The 21,445-nt window shown below is 31.6% G+C and overlaps 1 protein-coding gene across 2 annotated transcripts; it reads right to left on the bottom strand.

Annotated features, from left to right (window-relative positions):
* Positions 1-1,541: 1,541 nt before the first annotated feature.
* LOC111293707 (uncharacterized) lies at positions 1,542-21,353 on the bottom strand. 2 transcript variants are annotated; one of them, XR_002690628.2, is made up of 4 exons: positions 21,028-21,353; positions 18,941-19,954; positions 18,174-18,325; positions 1,542-2,050 (listed from the first exon to the last, which is right to left on the bottom strand). XR_002690628.2 is itself a non-coding variant. In XM_022886587.2 (3 exons), exons 1-2 carry the CDS (start codon positions 21,125-21,127, stop codon positions 18,966-18,968), a joined length of 1,089 nt encoding a protein of 362 aa, XP_022742322.1. In that variant the 5' UTR covers positions 21,128-21,353; the 3' UTR covers positions 17,517-18,325; positions 18,941-18,965. The 2 variants fall into 2 exon arrangements, 1 of the variants encoding a protein (XP_022742322.1); XM_022886587.2 differs by lacking the exon at positions 1,542-2,050 and having other exon boundaries at positions 17,517-18,325.
* Between the last annotated feature and the right edge of the window lie 92 nt (positions 21,354-21,445).

Genomic DNA, 21,445 nt, shown 5'->3' with positions numbered 1-21,445 from the left:
GGAATACTCACTGCAGAGAGAAACGGTCAAAGTCAACTGAGTAGGGAAGCGACAGTTGAGGTTTTGATTGACAACCAAAGCAAAGATTGAAACGAGGAATTAATTTTTTTTTCTCAATTCTTGGTTGATATTGCAAAACTTCTATGCATGATACTGTTGAGTAAACAAGACCATACAGATGTTTTAATTTGGAGCTTGGAAAAAGACGGTAAGTTCTCTGTTCGAAGTGCATACCATAGGCTACTCTCTAGAGACGGGTAAGTGACTAGGGATATAAGCCACGAGGAAGATGGGCAGCAAGAACGAGCTAGAGGGTTTTGGGGGAAGTTGTGGCGTGCGAAACTCCCAAACAAAACCAAAATCTTTGGGTGGAAACTAAATAACGTGTTTTTACCTGTATACTATGTCCTGAGGAAGTGAGGAATAGATATTCAAAGTGGGTGCCCACGATACGGATAGCAAGATGAAACTGTTGCTCATGAAATATGAGAGTGTGAACAAGTGAATGAGATATGGAGATATGCGGGTGTTTCTTCAAGATGGACAGACGCACGAGGGCTAGAGGATCACGGGTTTCTTGAGGAGATTACCAACAAGACTGATACACAAGATTGGGAATTTGGTTTGGTCCTAAGCTGTGTTGTATGGCATAACAGGAATATGTCAATCAAAGAAGGTGTTAGTCGAATGGCAGACTCAAAGGAGGTGTTAATCAAAGAAGGTGTTTGTATCTTGAACAAGTGAATGAGATATGGAGATGTGCAGGTGTTTCTACAAGATGGACAGACGCACGAGGGCTAGAGGATCATGGGTATCTGGAAGAGATTACAAACAAGACTGATACACAAGACTGGGAATTTGGTTTGGTCCTAAGCCGGGTTGTATGGCATAACAGGAATATGTCAATCAAAGAAGGTGTTAGTCGAATGGCAGAGTCAGAGGTGCAGTTTGCAAGCAGTTACTTCCAAGAATTCAAGCTTGCCAATGAGACCTTGTTGCCAAGAACTGAGAATGTTGTAGAAAAGAGGGAGCCTCCATCGAGGGGACAAGTAAGATCAATTTCGATGGAGCACTATAATCACTAGTTGGTCTAGAGGGAGTAAGAGAGGTTGACAGAAACCATTACGGGATGGTGCTAGGAGCTACTGCAACAAGGGTGAACCATACAAATGATGCACACGTGGTAGAGACACTGGCTTCTTGGAGAGCAATTGAAATGGCTAGAGAAATGGGGTTGGATACTATCATACTTGAGGGAGACGCAATGAGAGTGGAGATACGAAGTGAAGAACCTAATTTCTCTACAACTGGGAACATATTGGCAGATATTAGGTCTAATTGCACACTTACCAATCGCTTGAGAGTAAAACATGTCAATAGAGATAGGAATAGTGTGGCCCATAGACTTGCCCGATATGCTCTGGAAAATAGTTTAAGTGAAAGCTGTATCGGGGAATGTCCCTCTTTCCTCCAAGATGCTGTAAATGCATATTTTCAAGTTATATAATATTGGAGGACCTTTTTTCAAAAAAAAAAAAAAGAAGAATAATGACAACCTTAAATGACAATACTGTGGTTATTTACAGATAAGAATTAAAGTACCAGATTTCATGCTTCAAACATTAAGTTGCAGAACAGAAATCTCTGTGACTATACACCACAACAAGAAAAGTCCATGCCTACTTTTTCTCTTGTTCCATGATTATTCCCATTCAAAGCAAAGCTGGAGATTACATAAAAGCATTCACTACATCATGCTCCAGTGAGGTGGTCATTTTCCACACCGGGGGCGAACTGACAATGATGTTAAAGTTGCTTCATGATCTCCACCAGCTTCAATTTTCAGCACTTCCTAGCAGATGCCTGATGCTCTCTGCTTTTGTATATCAATCTTTCTTGAAGCAAAAGATGCAGAGGGAACAGCTCTTGAAGAGTTACTTACTACTATCAATGGATGCTAAAAACTTGTCCTCAAAAGAGAAACAATAGTGGGGGCTGTTGCAATAATAGAGCTGAAGACGCCAGACTTTCTTAAACCTTGTATTGTGCCCTGAGACAGCAAGAGAACATTAATGGATAGGAAAAGGAGAAGAGGAAAAGTCAAGGCAGAGAAATTTGAATACATTGTCAAAGTACAATTCACAACTTGTAAAACATATTATTATTATTGAATTATAAAGAGAATCTAAAGATCCAAATTTTTGATGCATTTCCTAGACAAGTAATACATTTAAAAATTTTGAATTTCTACTCTTTCAAGTTTTAACAAGTAATTAACTATCCTCAGTCACTTTCACACCCTTTGACACTGCACCAGAACCTTTGTATGCTATCACATCCCTTCAGGTTAAGTGTCAAAGCTAAAAGTAACAAGTCCATACTCTTACTACCCATAAATCATTTCGACCTGAATGTTAAATATGAATACTTATAAAAGCAGTTTTAATTGTGTCATAATGTACCGGTTAGGGATTTCATTGCGCTAGATGTAAAAATCGAGTTGTTATCAATTTTTCTTTTTGTTGAGATATGATTAATCATTTTTTTTTGTCATAATGTCATAATCTTTTGGTCTATGGTATCAAAATTAAGTTTGAAAGTATAATTATACATGAAAAAAGTTTTAGTATCCTATAGTGTCTGTCTGAAAATGGTACTAATTAATTTTATAAGATCCTAAAATGGTGTTGTTCAAATGGTTTTTTATTTATTACTTTATCAATTTTTTGTTTTTTATTATGTGAATATTGAAAAATTTTAAATTATTTTTGACACTTTTGATATAACTTTAAAAATTTCTTTACTTTAAGAGTATTTAAAAAAATTACTTATTTTGTTGAAAGGGCTCTATCGTTGGAGTTATTTTTATATTTTAGAAGCAAAATAAATTATATTTCTCTTATCGTAAAATTTCTAAAAATCATCCCAACATTTTTGGTGCGATTTAAAGGAATTTCTTATCTAAAAATTTTGGAGAAATTATCACTTGTGACTCCATTTTAGTTTTATCATCAATAAGAATTTTAATCTACTTTAAAATATTTATTAGTTATTCAATATTATTATTTAGGTAAATAAAAAAATTTATTGGTCGAATTCCTATAACATTTCCAAAACTTTTGGTAAAATTTTGAAAAAAATTCATCTAAGAATTTCGATAAAATGACCACTTTTGACTTTAATTTTATCCTGTCATAAAAAAAATTTTGCTCATCTTGACAATTTATTATTAAGTATTTTATATTTTATATTATTTACTATTTTTGTTATTTTTTATTAAAAAATTTTCTAAAAAATCCTACCAACACTTTGGATAAAACTTTGGAAAAACACCTCACCTAGGAATTAAAATCAAATCACCACTTGTGATTTCATTTTAACTCCATCATTGGGAGATTTTATTATTATTATTATTATTATTATTATTATTATTATTATTATTATTATTATTATCTCATTTTTTTCTTTCTTTTAACTTATTTATTTAATTTTTTCTATATATTCAAAGTAAATATTATTTTTTAAAAAAAATTATAAAATATTTCTAACACTTTTAGAATATTTTAAAAAATTCCTTGTATAAATATTTCCAATAAAATCACCACTTGTGATTTTATTTTAATTTTGTGGTTGAAAAATTTTCATTTTTTTTTACTAGAAACATTTTATGAAAATTTGATTGGAAAAAATCTCAAAAATATTCCCAACACTTTTTGGTAAATTTTTGAGAAAATTCCTTGATATGAGATTATCAATAAAATCACCACTTGTGACTTTATTTTTATTTCATTATTTTGTTCATTATTGTTTTTTAGTTTTGTTTATTCTTGTTCATTATTTGAAAATTTACTTTATTATTATTATTATTATTATTATTATTATTATTATTTAATGTCCTAAGTTGTAAGTTGGAATGTTCATGAAAATAAAATGAATAATAGGAAGACATTATACAAAAATAAATAAAAACATAGGAAAAAAATTAAATAAAAATTAAAAATACCACTTTTTTGTTGGTCAATGCCTATCAATGTAGTCAATGCCAATCAACAGCAGGCTTTTAGCATTTCATGACAATGGTCCGATTCAGTTCGAAAGCAATCCAGTCCATTGTTGTGCGGTTTGAAGCAATCTGGAGCGGTTCAATCCATGGTGTAATTGGAGCGGTCTAAGTTTTAGGTAAGGTTGGTTTTTGGGTTGGTTTTGAAATTCCCAAGTCAGTTTATGGATTGGCACGCGGATCCTCTCTTAAAACAATGTCATTTTGCTATTTTTTCAATAACTATAAAAGTAATTTTTTTTTTCTATTTCATTTTCCCAGCTCCTCTCTCTCTCTCTCAAATATCTTAACCATTGAAAACCAAAACCAACCCAAATTTCAGCCTTCAAATATCGCGCCGACAACCTTCATCTGCTGTAGACATTCCATTTTGTCTAAAAATTTTTTCATCATTAAAATGGGCCTTAAATTTCATTTTGATAATATGATGCAAATTTTTAATGGGATTTTAATAGTAAAATTGAATTTTAAGCCCAAAGATTAAGTGGCCCAAAACTATTTTTAGTCCAATCCATTTTTTTTATTCTCATTATTTCCTACCAATATTTTTTTGGTTTTTTTTTTATTTTTTATTTTTAAGGGATGAGACAAAAAAAGTAAAAAAAAAAAAATATGGTGATATTTTGTAGAAAGGAAATTGGTAGATTTGGTTCTAAGATCCTATTGAAGTTTGGAAATCTAAGAATCAATTGCTTATGGAAATTCTTGAGCCCTAATCCAAGGAAAAAGAAAGATCACAGGAAAATAAAATCTAGGAGATTTGGCCAAGATTTAGAAAGACTTGAAGTTTTCCAAATTGAAAGGTATTTAACCCCTATATAAAAACCCAAATATGTGATCACAAACACAACAAACAATAAGCACAAAAGCAATTTAGCATACAATAGGCAATTTTAACATACAAAGGACTTTTTCCTTCGGTTCTAGGTTATTGGGATTTGGTTCAATTTTTGATGGTTTTGAAATTGCTTTAGGACTTAGAATTTCTAGGTTCTGGGAATTTGGTTTTGGGTTTTAATTTTTGGGTTTTAGTAGATTTTTGGATTTTGGATTATTTTGGAATTTGGGTTGAATTTTCTAGGATTGTTTTGATTTTTCTTAGTTTTATGAAATTTTCCATATTTTTTGGGTTTTTTTCTAAGATTTGTTTGAATTTTTCGATGAGGACTTGAATTTTTTAATGAGATCATAATTGTTAAAGGGATTTGTGGTACCTAGATTCTGGGTTTTTGAATTTTTCTAGGTTTGACTTGAATTTTTTTACACCATTTGAATCTTTTGGTGTTAGGTTATGGGTTTTGGTTGGATGATTAAGATTTTTTGCAGGAAATTCTAGGAAAAGGTTAGAGGAATCTAAGCTTAAAGAGATAAGGAATAAGTGAAGTCTGAAGGAAAACTAAATTTTTTTACTTTTATAGTAGAATGAAATGACATACCTAATAATATGTTTTTATTTTTCTTTTTATTTTTTGATTTTGATTTTGATTTTTTTGTTTTTTTTTTTTAATTTTTTAATATATTTATGTTATTTTATTTTCATATTGTTCTAATTGTGATTGAATTAAAAATATTGAGGAAAAAAAAAGAAAAAACTTTGATAAGATTTTTAAAGTTTTATTTGCATGTGTTTTTATGATTTTTTGCTTTTTTTTATGATATTTAATTGCATGATTTTATTGTGATATTTTTGCATGAATGATTATAATATATATTGCTTGATTTTTTGCTTGATTTATTTTGCATGCTTTAATTATAATATAATTGCATGGTATTTTTTATAGAGTTTTTGTATGACATTATTTTGTAAATAAATAAAAGGAATTGAGATTTAATTTTTTGATAAGATATTTAATAAATTTGATGATGAAGCCACTTCAAGTAAACAACACATTTATGTTGAATACTTTTGAGGTAAAGAAAATTTCTCTTTTGGTGAAAACCTAAACATTTTTTTTCAATATTTAAATATCCAAATTAATAAAATCATCTTTGATTAAGGCTTAAACAAGATAACATGTGATTAATTTGGTATCAATTTTGTACGTAAAGGGGGTGCTAAAACCTTTCTTGCACATAATTGACTTTTAAACTTAGATCTGTTAATGTAGACCATAACATATTCATTCTGGTGACCGTTAGTTTACATTTAGGATAACCTTAAAATGAATAGATTCATTTAGGTGGCTAATCACACCTAGATAAAAAAAGATTGGTGACGACTCTATTTTTTTTATGTCTAAAGAGTAGGTTCTCAAACTTGAATATTATAATAGTTTGGTGACTTTACTGGAAAAATTAAAGTCAAGCCATTAGTTAGTTGTTTGTTATCTTAAGCCTTGCTTTGATAGTTTTATTATGTAATTATTTGTGGATTTTCATGTGTACTAACCTATTTATTTATTTTGTAGCTTCTGAGTCTTTATGCGTACTAATTTATTTGTTTATTTTGTATATTTTGATTTTATATGTGTACCAATTTATTTGATTATTTAGGGTTAGCATGTTCCTTCACACACACTACACCTACATTCATATATAATCTCTAGACCTAAGCTTTATCCTTTCTTAGGAGGGAGAAAGTACTTACACTCTTGTGAAATGATAACCTCCGTATGAGCTAGCAAAAATTTTTACTCAAATTGAACCTTTTTCATTTAAGGTTATAATGGTAGGCGAGGATTTGGTGTCTTACTAGTCCATAATAGAATATGACGTGAGAAATAATTTGAAAACCTTTAGATTGTCAAATCTTTGAACCCTACACATAAATAAACCTTAAGAATCCAAACCTAAGTTAGAGCCCTACCTTTTCCTTTTGTTAGAAAATCCTAAGTAGGTCACACAAAGGATATTTATTACTCTTATACTTGTTAAATAGTATTTTTACTCCATGCATATATTGTAACTAACCTTTTCTTTTTACTATATGTGCATGTGTTTACATCATTAGATTTATCATAAGGAGTGATTGCCATAAAAATAATTTTAACAAAAAGAATCTTGATTACATCAATGGAAAGCCTAGCAAAATCCTTTATTAACCTGAAAAAGAAGTCCGAGAAGTTAAAACTTGTAAACAAAAGGCTTAAAAAGGAGGTTCAAGCTCTCAGAAAAGAAAAGGATAAATTGAAGAGTTTGTTCTCTAACCTTAACATAACATAGTCATCCACTATTTGTGAGCTGGTCCAACTTTTAAACGAAAATGGACAGTTGCAATCAAATGTGCAAGAAAGTGTCAAAAGATTTGATCCAACTTAAGTTCCCAATATAGATGAACCAAAAGAATAGGAGAAGTTGAAAATAAGCATAATAGAAACAAAACAAAAGACTTTGGATTACAATAAAAGATGGATCGTATATAAGAAAGGCTGAGAACTATTGAAGAAACAAATTTTTATGGATTAATGGATGCTACTGGATTATGCTTAGTTCTTGGTGCCGTGATTCCACCAAAATTCAAGGTGCTCAAATTTAATAAATATAATGGAACCAAGTGCCCATAACACATGTCATATTATACTATTGTAAAATAGCTGCATATACACATGATAAAAAGTTGCTCATCCATGTCTTTTAAGAAAGTTTCACTGATTTTATTGCTAAATGGGATGCATAATTAGATAGGACTTGTATTCGTGGCTGAAAAGATTTAGCAAGGGCTTTCATTGCCCAATACAAGCTCATCATAAATCTGGCATTAGACTATTTGACTTTACACAACATGAAAAAGAAAAATATTTAGAGTTTTAAAAAATATACTAGAGGTGAAGGGATCCTACTATCCAAGTTTAACCACTGCTCATTGAAAAAAAGAGTACGATTCCATTTATCAATACTCTCAAAGCCTTATATTATGAAAAAAAAAATGATTAGAAATAATATTAAGAATTTTACTGTTATGGTATCAATTATGCTAGAAAATGTCACAAATGTCAAATTTATGCGCATAAGATTCACGTACATCTATTTGCTTTGTATGTCTTAGCACTTCCATAGCCATTCTTTATGTGAGGTATGGGTGTCATCAATCCCATCAACTTGAAAGCTTCAAATAGGTATAGATTCATCTTGTAAAAATTGATTATTTCATGAAATGTGTAAAAACTACCTCATATGCTAATGTGACTCAATTAATGGTCTACAAATTCATAAAGGAGATAATATACAGATATAGACTTCTGAAGAGGATTATTTTTAACAATGCCAAAAACTTAAACAGTAAAATGATAAATGAAGTGTGCACTCAATTCAAGGTCCATTATCATAATTTGACACCATATCATTCGAAGATGAATGAGACAATAGAAGCTGTAAACAAGAATATTAAGAGGATACTAGAAAAGATCATGGACACTTACAAATTAACATGATATGTTATCTTTTACCTTATATGCTTATAGAACATCAGTTCGAACATCTTATAAGGCTACCCCATTTTCGTTGATTTATGAGATGGAAGCTATGTTGCCAGTTGAAGTGAAAATTTCACCATTAAAAATTTTAATTGAAGTTAAGCTAGAAGAAGCAAAATAGGTCTAAAATCGCTATTAAAAGTTAAACATCTTTAAAGATAAAAGACTAACAACACTTTTCCTTAATCAATTGTATCTGAAGAGAATGATGAAATACATGATAAGAAAATTCACCCTCACTACTTTTGAGGAGACTTAGTTCTAAATAAGATACTTCCAAATCAACACGATAATCGAAGAAAATTGACACCAAATTGAAAAGATCCATATGTTGTGAAAAAAGTTTCTTAGGTAAGGCATTAATATTAGTATAAATGGACGAAAATTATTTGTCTCATCCAGTAAACTCAAATGTTGTGAAAAAATATTTTACTTGAAACAAAAAGAAAATTAAAATATATATATCCAAGTTAAAAACCTAAAAAAATGGCTTAGGTATACAAGGAAGCAACCTCATGTAATGGCCTCACAACATAGGAGCAAATGTGGTTTAATGAGCTTTAAAAGATAAAAAATACCATCTGGTTGAGTTTTGAAAAAAGAATCCAAGAATGATTGGTTCATTATTATTTTGTTATAATTTTTTTGGTGTTTTTATGCCACCCAAACACCTAGTCTTTTTATTGCTATGGTTTATTACCTGTTTGATGAAATATGTTTCTCTTCTTTGAAAAATAAAAATAATACATATCCATTCTTTCATCTTATTTGTCCTCTTTGTCCATCCTACAAATGAACAGAAGAAACATGTAATTGTATTTTGTTTGTCTTGAAATTACAATGATGATAAATAACTAACCAATCATAGAGGCATAGGATAAATAACTAACCAATCATAAAAGAAATATGTGATTGCATTTTGCATTTGGAGCTTCAAGTGAATCCAATGATGATAAATAACTAACCAATCATAAATGTATGGGATAACTAACCAATCATAAAAGAAATATGCGATTGCATTTTGCATTTGGGGCTTCAAGTGAATCCAAATAAATACATCTTGTTGATGGAAAATAGTCATAAAGGTATAGGATAACCATCAGTTCTGACTTTGGCTTATATCCTTTGAGATTAGCCATCCTTTTTTCTTTCTTTTCATTCATCATTTTCATTCTATCTCCTCTTGTTTGTTTATAACCCAAGCCAAATCTATCTTTCTTATTATATATTGCCGACAACTTCATGATCCTTTGTAAATTATTTCCATGTTCGATTCCAGGTTGCCATCCTATTCCATTAAGCTATTTAACGACCATTTCTATATTCATAAACAAATGCAGTCAATATAATTTGGATCCTTCAACCATGTAAGTGGCATTGAAAATCTCAAAATACCTATAAGGGTATTCCAAAGCCTCATCTACAGCGTTCACATGAAGAGTATTCATAGGCTGGGCTATTAGTAAATCTTATTCTCCTACTATGCATGTAAACTTTCCATCAATAATAAATTTAACTTTCTAATGAAACAAAGATGAAACATCTATCATATGAATCCATAGGCTAGCCAACAAGCAATTATACGATAACGAGATATCCATAACTTGAAATTTTACATTAAAAGTGCAAAGACTAATTTACAAAGGCATTTTTATATCCTCTAGCACCTCTTGTTGAGTCTATTGCAAGCCTAAACAACCATATGGCTGGCTTCATGTAAGATAAATCAACATGTAGTCTTACCAACAATCATAACAATGACATTAATTGAAAAGCCATATGTCAATTAAGACTTTGGCCATAGTATGAAGAGTCTTGGTGCTTCTTTTGACCCTTTAGAAAAATCTCATCATTGCTAAAAGATATGTCGTTTGATACTACCAAATTACCAACAAGAGGTTCCACATACTCATTAGATACATTATAGGATACACATCTAGCTTAATACTTTTAGTAAAGCCTTTTGTGTAATTATAAACTTAACAAAAGTGAAAATAGTGAAATTCTAGTTGATATCTTATTCAACTATTCTACCATGCTATATTCACTATGCTTTATCAACTTCAAAAATTCACAAAGTTCATTTTCAGAGATTTATTTTTGGTATTCTTTATCAGGGACTCCATACGGCTATTCTAACTTTTTTCTTACTTTTCGACTTTTGCTTTCTCTTTCCTAGCTTTCTCGAGCATTTTCAAATATAACATTGCCCACTCCAATCATACATCCTACACTCGTTATGCTTATGGTATCTAGATTGGCCATAATATCACAATCATACTTTCATGACATTAACTTGTCACTCAAGTATGAAAAATGGTTAAGTCCACTAATAGTCACAACTGGTCAGCAGATAAGTTTTTTCAATATTGGGATTGGCTTCTCATCATAATAGATGGTCACCGATCTATGCATAAATTTCGCTAGCACGTTAATGTTAGACAACTCAACTTTTGTCAAATCTTCTTTCTCTTCAAAGAATTCTATCTATCCCATGTCCATCAACCTTTACACCTTCCCACGAAATTGATCACAACTCTCAACAAAATGGCCTAAAACAACCTTATGATAATTGCAACTATCGAACAGGTCAATCATCATATGGGAATTGTAAGGCTTTACTAGTCCCAACATACTAGCCTTAACCAAAGCTTCAAACACTTTAGCCATTGAAGTTTTGACTTTATCTATCATTCTTTTAACATAACACGTCAAGCCATCAATCAAAGCATTTATTGTTGTTTCAATATGATTTGGTAGAGGATTTTCACTAAGATTTAAAGTTTTTCGCTTGTTAGCGTCGAAGTTTAACAATTCGGCTTTGATTAACCCTTGCACCTTATGAGTTAAAGTAATGTAATTATTCGTAAAATGACATGTATTTCCATATTGATAATTACAATGTGCATTGGGATCATATCATTTGGGATACAAAAATTTCTATGGTTCAAAATGAATATGGGCTAACAAATGATTTTTAACAAGCTGAGAAAACAAGTCGATGTATGTCATGAGGATAAAATAAAAGAAAATCTTCCCTTGATTATTTTTAGGTGCTTTTAGGCCACCACCTTGGTTGGGTCTTCATTCTGGTCTAGCAATAGCTACGACAAAGTAATTGTACTTATAAATGGGTGCTTGAAAATATTACTACAAAAAGGTAGATAAGTTGATTATTGTACTGGCTTATACTGGTGAAGGATGGATATCACATTGTTTATGGAGGGATAATCGATTTAGCACATCAATGCAGTAAACCCTCTAATCTATTGCCCCTCATAATGCATTACTTGGGCTTCACTTTCTTTCTTTTTGAATACTTCACCTCTGTTTACACCAATCATCTCTCTTGTATTACGCTTGCCATTTTTTATGACATTCTCAATGATCTCACTTGAAATCACCATGTCTGTAAAGTTATTGGTTGCGTTTCTAATCATTCTTTCATAATACGAAGCTTTCGAAGTGTTGACAAATAGAACAACAATTTTTTTTTATGAGAGGAAACTGTATTGTACAACCACATCTCTTCGTTTTTACGCGTATTCCTTAAACTCTCAATTGCTTTTTTTTCATACTCTGCAGGGACAAACGATTTGAAACTAGATTTACAACATGTTGATGTCGAGAAATAAATGCCCTCTAAGCTCTTTTCACAAATAGATACAAGTCCTATATAGTGGAATATACCATCTAGCTGCAGAACCCATAAAGCTATCTTGAATACATGATCAATAGCTTTTCATCATAGGCATGCATAACCATCTTACAACAATACATAGTCATATGGGTCACTAAGCATTTTGTGTCATTATATTTTTTAAACTCAAGAACTTTAAGTTTAGGCAAGATGATCATGTCTGAGGCCAAACAAAGCTCAACTACATTCAAAGAGCTATAAAAATCCATTCTTTCTATAGCTCTTAGTATTTCTTCTAACCATTTCATCTTCCACTTAGAACATGTATCCTCCACTATCTCAAATGCTTTCATTCCCAACTTTTATTTCTTCTTAGGATCATCCAAATTAGGAATCAGGATTTGCTCAAATGATTTCTCTACAAAAATCAAATTAGTGAAATTTTATAAAATTGTCCTAGGACAGGTAAGTATGTCATTCCTAAATAAATACACGGACATCTTTTGATAATAAGAATTTACACCTTAGCCCCTTGAGAAGTTTGGGGTTTTAAAGCTCAAACCCTATGGGTTTAAAAGATCCATGATGTTTTGTAACTGGTCTTGTAAGCGAAGACCTTTTTGTACCGTTTTTGCTCTATCTAAATTCTTGAGTGTTTTCATTATCTTGTTAAAATCCCTTTTTAATTTTTTTTTTGCTTTTTTTATTTTCTCAAATCAACTAATTTATTCTTATTCCATGATCCTTATTCAAGAGCTACTGTTAATGGCGAGTAAGCTGAGTCAATTTTCAATGAGTGACCTATTCTTGAACTTTTATTACCACAATTATTGTGAATTAGGATATTATATTTTGATGCCTTATTCAAATAAATGTATGAATGAATGCATGAATGAAGAATAGATAAAAATGAACAATATGCATTAAAAAGCATTTGCCGCACATACACTAATAACAAATGATTCTTATTACAAATCCAAAGTTACATCCATAAAAGCTTAAAGTCTATTGCCTATCAAAGGAAATTATTTATCTCATGATATTGATCTTGCACCTTATCAAGGAATTTTAGTAGAGTCAGGCCATACATTCCAACAGATTGTACTTCTACCTTTAACGCCTTGACCCTATCTTTTATTTTTGTCGCCTTACATGAAGCAATATTTATTTGTCCAAACAAATACTTCAAATGATCTTGTTTTGCCATGTATGCACTCTTCCATTGTTTCCCTCTATTAAGGCATTTTTTACACTTTTCTTCTAGAATAAAAACTTGAACTCTAACCTTATTGACAATTTCTTGAAGCATCCGATTATACCTTTGAACCTTTGAGAATGTATTTTCCTTTTTTGTATTTTTGCATACAACTACTTATGTTTTAAAAGTCCAACTAATTTAGAAGTTGTCGATGAAAGTGTCTTGTTTAGATCAACGAACAAATTCTTCCATCCATCTTCATCCTGACTAAACTTCTAAATTTTTCTATCTTGCCACTGCAAACTTCCCTCTATTTCTTTTTTGAGCCTTTTGTTTTCATGTTCCAATTCTTCTTTTTCTTGTTGTAACTTTCATTTTGCAACTTTTACCTCTAGCAACAAATCCGAAAACTTTGAAAGAATTGAACTACATGGGCTGCTTGGACTACTTTCATCTGGAACCATAATGTCTTTCACCCATTTAACGTGCCACACAGAATATTTTAGGCTGATCTTATCAATACGCTTGCTTTAATCCATTCTTTTTGTTTGTTTCTATGCTTAGAGAATATTTCCTACCATTTTTATGGAATATGGTTCATTGTATGCAAAGTATAACTAATTAAGTCCATGTGTCATTAGAACAAACTATTTATATCCAAATTGCCTCAATACCATAAGCGGGAAATAAGTGATTGCACCCTAAAGGCCTACAAGTGGAACCCAAGATTTGTCTCTATAACTGTGAAGTATTGAATCATATGACATCTAGAGTGCTCTCCACACTACTTTTTGGCTCGTCAAATTTTGTAAATAGAAGATCCATTATTTTTCAAACTTCAATTCTGGCCATTTGATCTCATAAAATTCCTTAAAAGGAATGCTAGATCCAAGTTATGGTTATGAAATTTGTCCTCTTTGGTTTTGAAGTGACTTTTTATCCATAGATAAAAGTTACATGCACCTTACAAAATGACCTTTTGCTTCTCGTCAACAAAAATTCAAAGATCTAATAGTTTTTGCTAAAACAACTAGCATCAAATTATCTTTACTCTCAACTTACTTTAAGAAATCCACCACTACCACATCTATATATCCAATTTCTTTTAAGAATATCACCATCCTATATACAACTAAAGTAAACAATCCTACACTACTTATCATATATAGTTTTGATGAAATGGCTATGCAAGAAATCTCAAGGAATATATGCTTTCTCATCTTTTTCCTTTAATATGCTTGTCAACCTATTCCACACTAATTTTCATTGTCACGACAAGCTTTTTACAATAACCTATACTCTTGCTTCATTAATAAACTTTGTTAAGAAATAAAAGGTATAGACGAAACGACGTGGAATACTCCTCAATAATGGGCACCATATCCACCTCATTGAACACAAAGCGTATGTATGAAAGATTATAAAACCACATCATGGCTTTAATAAGTTGTTCATCCACCTTTATCGAAAGAAGTAATGCTAAGTCTCCATATCTTTCTTGAAATTTTTCTCGTATAGTGCTATTCCATTGCTTCAAAATCAAAATCTAATCGATAAAGTTGTTTTGCTTGAAATTAAAATGAACCTTCTTATGAAAAGTGGAAACATAATCTACCGATCTCCTTCTTGACATTTTGTTTCTTTTAATATAATTTTCAAAGCATCATGTTGGATTGGTACAGATTAAAATTGATTTCAGCTTTCCATAGATGTAAACCAAGATTCGTTTCATCAAAATTGGTATGTGGTAAACCACTCCTTAAATGAAAATGTGACGATGCATGAGATAAATAATAAGACATATGATTCTCCACATTTTCTGTATTCTAAATAAATATTTACAACAATAGCATGGTCTTTTATATGTCCTTATATGTTTGGGATAATCCTAAATAATAGGTGGTCATGGCTTTATTCTAAACTAAGCTTCCTAGATTACTTATACGCTTAGTTAGGATGACAAGCTAAAGGCTCTCAAATTATTCATCACTGTCATGCATGCAGGACTAATAAGGCATCCTAATATTCACCTATGATTAAGGGTGTAAATGATATATTAGTACTCGTAAGCTACTTAGATTCAACTCAAATAAAACTCGAATAAACCTATGCAGGACTCATTGATCGAATCGAGTTCAAGCATTCTTATACCTAACTCAAGTAATTCGTGAGCCTAATTAAGCTTTTATATTTTAATATATTTTAATTATTTTAATTAATAAAATATCTCACATTCAAGTTCAAGCTTAAGCTTGAGCAATTTAACTTTTATCAAATATAAGAATCGAGCTAATTTTTTCATGTTAATCAAGCGAACTCAAGTAATTCGATTTCTATATCAAGTTAAGCTCTAGCTAAAAAAAAAAACAAAAACTTGATCGAGGTCGAGCTTCAAGCATTGAATTTAAAGTCGAGCTCGAGCTTAATGTTGTATCAGCTCGAGCTTAATGTTGTATCAGCTCGAGCTTAATGTTGTATCAGCTTGAGCTTGATCAATTACACCCCTATCTATGATAAGCTACAAATGAAAAAACTTTAATTTAATTGAGTATTTCACTAGCCATTGCAGAAGTTAACACCTCATAAGAGCATATGTACTCTACCTCATTCTAAAAAGGACAAAGCCAAGTCTAAAGCTTATGTTATGATCTACACATATAGTGTGTAAAGAAACAAATTCTTGAAAACCTCTTAAACAAATAAACAAATAAGGAAGTAATCAAACAAATAAATCAATAAAATGAATTAATAATGAAAACTAGCCTATTCAACCAAGAGCTAGAATCATATAAAATTATGGTTCAACTCTCTTGTCCCCAGTGGAATTGCCAAGTTATCATAATGTATAGGTCCAGAATCTCTATCACTAGACATAAAAGTCGAGGGTTGCCACTAATCTTTCTTGTTAAGATATGATTCGTGACCAATCCTATCTTTTGGTTTACAAAATCAAGATTATGTTCAAGAGTATAATTGTGCCTGGGAAAGATTGTAATACTCCCACAACATCCGTCCGAGATTACGTTCGCCACCTAGACTCGTTTCAACCCCTAAACACTGATCCGACCTCTATATTTACAAAAAATGACCCTAAACAACCTAGACCTCCTTTGCAAGTGATCAAAAAAATTTTTTTGTTTTTTTTTCTAACGTTGCTACTCCCTTCCTAAGGATATGTTCATTTTTTTTTTAATATTTTTTGTTGTTTGGCCTATGGTGGGTTTTGGGTAGTGTGATTTTTTTTTTTTTTGGCAGTTTTGGTGATAAGATATTGGCTATGATGAGTGTGATTGGCAATGGCCCAAGGCTTGCCGAAGGTTAAGGGATTTTGATATTTTAGCAAGTGATTTTTTGGGTGTTGAAGAGAGTTTTCTAAATAAGGATTTACTTTTAGGGTCTCGAAAGTGTAGGTTCTACTTGCCGGTAAGAAGATTTTTTTGGCTTTTTACTGGTGGTGGGGCTGATGTGTGATGGTGGCTAAGTGGTAGGAATGGATTTGGCAATGACGATGGGCGATTATTCCCCCCCACTTTTTTTTTTTTTTTTTGCAATTGCAAGGCTCGATTCATAAAGCCATTGGAGAATCAAAATCCTAAGAAATGGGATTTGAAGAAATTTGAGTGACTGCCGGTGACTTTTGTCTCCATTGAAATTTTGGACTTGGAGTTTCCACAAGGTCTAGCAGGATGGCTGCCGATGAATCAAATGCACTAAAGACTTTCAAGAAAACCATAAAAGAAAAGAAAAAGAAGAAGAAGAAAAAATAGGAAAATAAAAATAAATAAACCTAAAAATAAATTATATTTAAGTTAAAACCTAATTAGGCCCAATAAGCAATCCAAGACCTAATAGAATACTCAAATGATGAGAGTAAAATTGAAAATGAATTCAAACTTATTTCGAAATAACACTTGATTTTTTTTCGAACAAAATAGGTGTCTACAACCTGTGATTTCCTATTTTCAAAAATGCTAATAATTATCTGTAACATTGGAGTAAATAGAAGTTTCATTCTTAGGTCTTTTTTACCTCATGCAACATGTTCAAGATACCTACAAAAACCAAAAGCCAATAGTTTTACAACAGCACATCCACAAACCAAATTAAAGTTCCCTTCCCTCTAAAAAAACCCAAAATTCATTTTTTTTTAAACTTAAAAGCCTACATTATGTAAATATCAGTTAACCATTTCTATTTCTTTTGCAGTTGAAGCTAATATAAATGCTTCCAACAATAACATTTTACATAGAAAATTACACAACAGTAAGAAGGAAATTATATCCAAAACAAGCAATCATACCTAGCACAACTATACATCAGAGAGCAATCCAACCACAAGCTAACAAATTCACTTTGCAATATCTAGTCCATTTTCTCAGAACAAGAGGAAAAGAGACACAACTGGGAGACTCAGGATTCGATTAAATCAAGAACCAAGATGGAGGTCACTCATACCATATAACACTTGGTTGTCCACTGACCACCTCACAAGACTATTAACCACAAAATAGATGGATCATCATATTGCCTTATAAATTGCTCAGGGCTCTTATCAAACATTAGGTGGAATATTGCTCACCTATTTATCAGTGATCTTAAATGCTTCTCGCTACCTAATCCATGTCCTTAATGGTCATACCCTTTAATTTTAGGCTCTCCAAATTTCTCCAAAAAAAAAAAAGATAAAATAATACAAAAGGTCTTTATCTCACTGTGGTAAATATCTAGTTCATATCTCCCAAGGTTTAGTGCCTTAATAGTTTGTTGTATTTCCATACTCCAATACTTACTGCTCATTAATAGCATTAGTAAAGATATCACGATAAACAAGAACAGAAGAAAAACAGAAGGTACTGAACTTACAGCTCTATCAAATTCCAAAATGAAGCATCTTTTGACATCTTCCTTGGTAGGTTTGCAGCCTTGCCTATAACGTCTAGATGTCAGGTCTGAAATTTTGGCATACGTGTAGTGTAAACTGCTGCCTCCTCCAATTTGATTTCACTAACAAAAAACTGCACCAAGTATAATTATGCTTAGAAGTGCCATTTGTATGTACCAATAGACAAAATGACCAGAGGTATGTAATAATGTTCTTGGGGAAAACTAGATGCAGTGATTAATTCCCTTTTAATGTTGCTTGCTTAGAAATATGGACAATTTTATTTTCTAAATAATTGATGGAATCAAGCGTATTATCTAGGGTCCAAGACAAAGATTAACCAAACTAGGTAGCAGCAATTTTGCAAGTTCCCAATCAAATCAAGGGATTAAGAATGTGAGAAGAACACATAATGATAACAAAATAGCACCGTTATAGGACCAGTAAATTAATAACAAAATAGAATGCTATATGCTGATCTTATCTCAAGGACATAATCACAGACAAAAACAAAGCCATCTAAATTGAACAAATGGTACACATATGAACTCTCCACTCTCTTCTAAAACTCAGGGAAGGTTCACTATTTTCTGTTATGCTGTTGAATAAATTGCACAAAAGTGAACCACCATTCCTGCTTATGAGCCAATAAATGAAGTAAAAGATATTAAGGGCTTGATGGACAGAGAATCTCATAATATTCAGAACACGAAATCAGTAACATTGGCCACTCAAGCGCAAAGCTAACCTTCTTGTTTAGGTTTTGCACTCCTTCAGCAATAACTTGTCTGATTATCATCCTGTTGAAACCTGGACCTTTTGTAACCAGGTATATACTGGTGAGAACCTTCCCTCTTCCTTGAACCACTCGGCCATGCTCCCCACCTGCTGCTAGTTCTTCTGAAGTCTAACTTTCTTGACCCAAAATTATGATTCTCCCTCAGCTTCCAACCCCATGAATTTCTCCCACAATCACCCCACCCGTGATCATTTGGAGCTCCATTGAGTTGAACAAAGCCATATTCCCCGTTAGACAACTTCTTAGAATCGCACTGGCTCCTTCCCCAAGAATTCCGTTTAAAGTCTCTCCATCCATCATCCTTCCTATTGCCAATGCCTTGACAACCATGACCACAGGAATCATTGCCAGTATTCCAATCCCTTGACTCATAATCTCCCCATGAATTGTGCTTTTCACTTTCATTTCCATAAGTAATGCTATTCTCCCAGGGATTATTTCTGTTACTATTTAAATTCATTGACTCATCAACTTTAGTAACCAACCCGCCCCAACCCAAAAGATCCTTTGAACCATCAATACCTTGAGTAGCATTGTTACATTCCCAAGGCTTATCAACCTTACAAGTGTTCATGTTACACCCTTCCGAGGGAGCAGACAAAAGGTTTCTTGCCAATTTGTTTTCATGTCCTACCTTGCCATCTTTTTCTCCATCAATAGAAGCAAAGTATTCTTGTTCTAAGTCCCTAATCAATTCAGGATCAATATAAGGATTCCAATTTATTTCATCAATATAAGCATTTGGATCAGGAGCAGAAATGTTACAGGAGAAGCCATTGATCTCTGCCAAATAGCGCTTTTTTGCATTTTGAAATGCTTCTTTTCCAGCTGAGTCATCCCAATTTAGTACATCATTGTTGTAGCAAATGGACTTTTTGGCATCAACAACCTTCCGCCATGATATTCTTCCAACTAAAGTGCAGAATTTCTTTTCCCACATAGGCACACCATCATTGCAAAACTCTAAGTGGAGAAAAATAAAATTAGAAAAGATTCACGCACCTTGCAAACATAATATAGTCAATAATGAGAATGGTAAATAGCATGCCTAACATTTTGATAGGTAGATATAGCCATTAACTGAATAACAAAGAAATAAATCAAAATATATCAATGGAAAATAGCGGACACTTAAGATCTGCTTTTTAATTTAAATTCTTGAGAGTTGAAAAATAACCACATTAATTGTCGAAAACCAAAACCTTAATCATGCAAATTTTTTATATAAACCATCTCTTTTCACTTGATAATTTCAGTCTTAAAATTCAGCATTCACTATTTGATAAAACCACTTAAAATATTCAGTAACAGAAGTGTATTTACATTTTATAACTCAAGCAATTGATACCACCCATGATCACCATTACACTAATAATTATTTCTGATTATGACATAAAACACACACATATATACAATGATTTGTGATTACTTGAATAAAAAAGTGTTAATTCTTAGATAATGCGAATAGTAGTTAGCAGAAAGGAAAAGTTAAAAGATGGAAGTAAAGCCCATGCAACAGAATTTTCTGATAAAATACACTAAAGATGGCATTTTAAGTTAAAATAAAACTAGCAATTAATAAATATGTAAATCATGATCGTACAGGTTTAGTACCTTTAATACCAAGAATACGCTTCCAAAAACTATTTTTGGTTTAATGCAATATGCCGATGTAATTGTTAAAAAAGTTTTCTTTTCCATCTAAATTTTTTATTCATTCTTTCCTTCTTTTAAAGCATGACACTAATTCAATGCTGTAACAATTGTTGTACTGTCTCCAAATCCATAAATTCGTCCGAAAACAAATTTCAGATAAAAACCCAAATATCTTAAATCTCAAGATTATTTAAAAAAAAAAAACCCCACCATTGAACGTAAGATAGGGAGATTTCAAGTAAAACTCACAAGAATACTAGACAAACCACAATTCTAGAAAAGCAAATTCACATAAAAAAATATTGCAAATATAATATGCATAGAAAGAACTATAAAACAGTAAAGTGAAGTTATATGCATGTAAAAAAGAGTAGTAGTACCAGATAGAGAAGGTTCAGGGTCATGATAGGAAGGGGGATATTTGGGAGCTCTATCTTGTCGGTAAAATCTTCGGTGCGGTCGATTTCTCCAGTTGCCCATCTCTCCAAATATTATGCTTACAGAGAAAACAATAAAAGAAGCAGAGGATAACCTTTTAGAAAAAAAAAAAAATTCAAAGGGTTGGTTTTCTCTTGTCTGGTTTTAATGACAAGAAAAGAGAACAACGCGAAAATGAAAAACGAGGAGAGAGTTTGGAGTTTGAGAGGCTTTTAGCGGTTTTGTTGTTTATAAGATGGAAAATTGCGATTGCAATCTATTAAAGGTTATATTAGTTTACAATTTCCTTTATATATATATATATATTTTTTAATTCTTTTTAATATCTGTTTCTTTTGGTGAAAAAATTTTGAAGATCTG

The sequence above is a fragment of the Durio zibethinus genome, chromosome 14, assembly GCF_047325235.1.
Source record: "Durio zibethinus cultivar Kanyao isolate XHJ-2024 chromosome 14, ASM4732523v1, whole genome shotgun sequence".
In the NCBI taxonomy this organism is placed as follows: domain Eukaryota; kingdom Viridiplantae; phylum Streptophyta; class Magnoliopsida; order Malvales; family Malvaceae; genus Durio; species Durio zibethinus.
This window is presented reverse-complemented; position numbering and strand designations above follow the sequence as displayed.

Bases quoted from the DNA above. Each gene is read 5' to 3' on its own strand.
- LOC111293707 (XM_022886587.2), bottom strand. From the start codon at position 21,127: ATGGGCAACTGGAGAAATCGACCGCACCGAAGATTTTACCGACAAGAT. The intron at 19,955-21,027 runs GTACTACTACTC...TTCTCCACTTAG, and splicing joins CCCTGAACCTTCTCTATCTG to AGTTTTGCAATGATGGTGTG.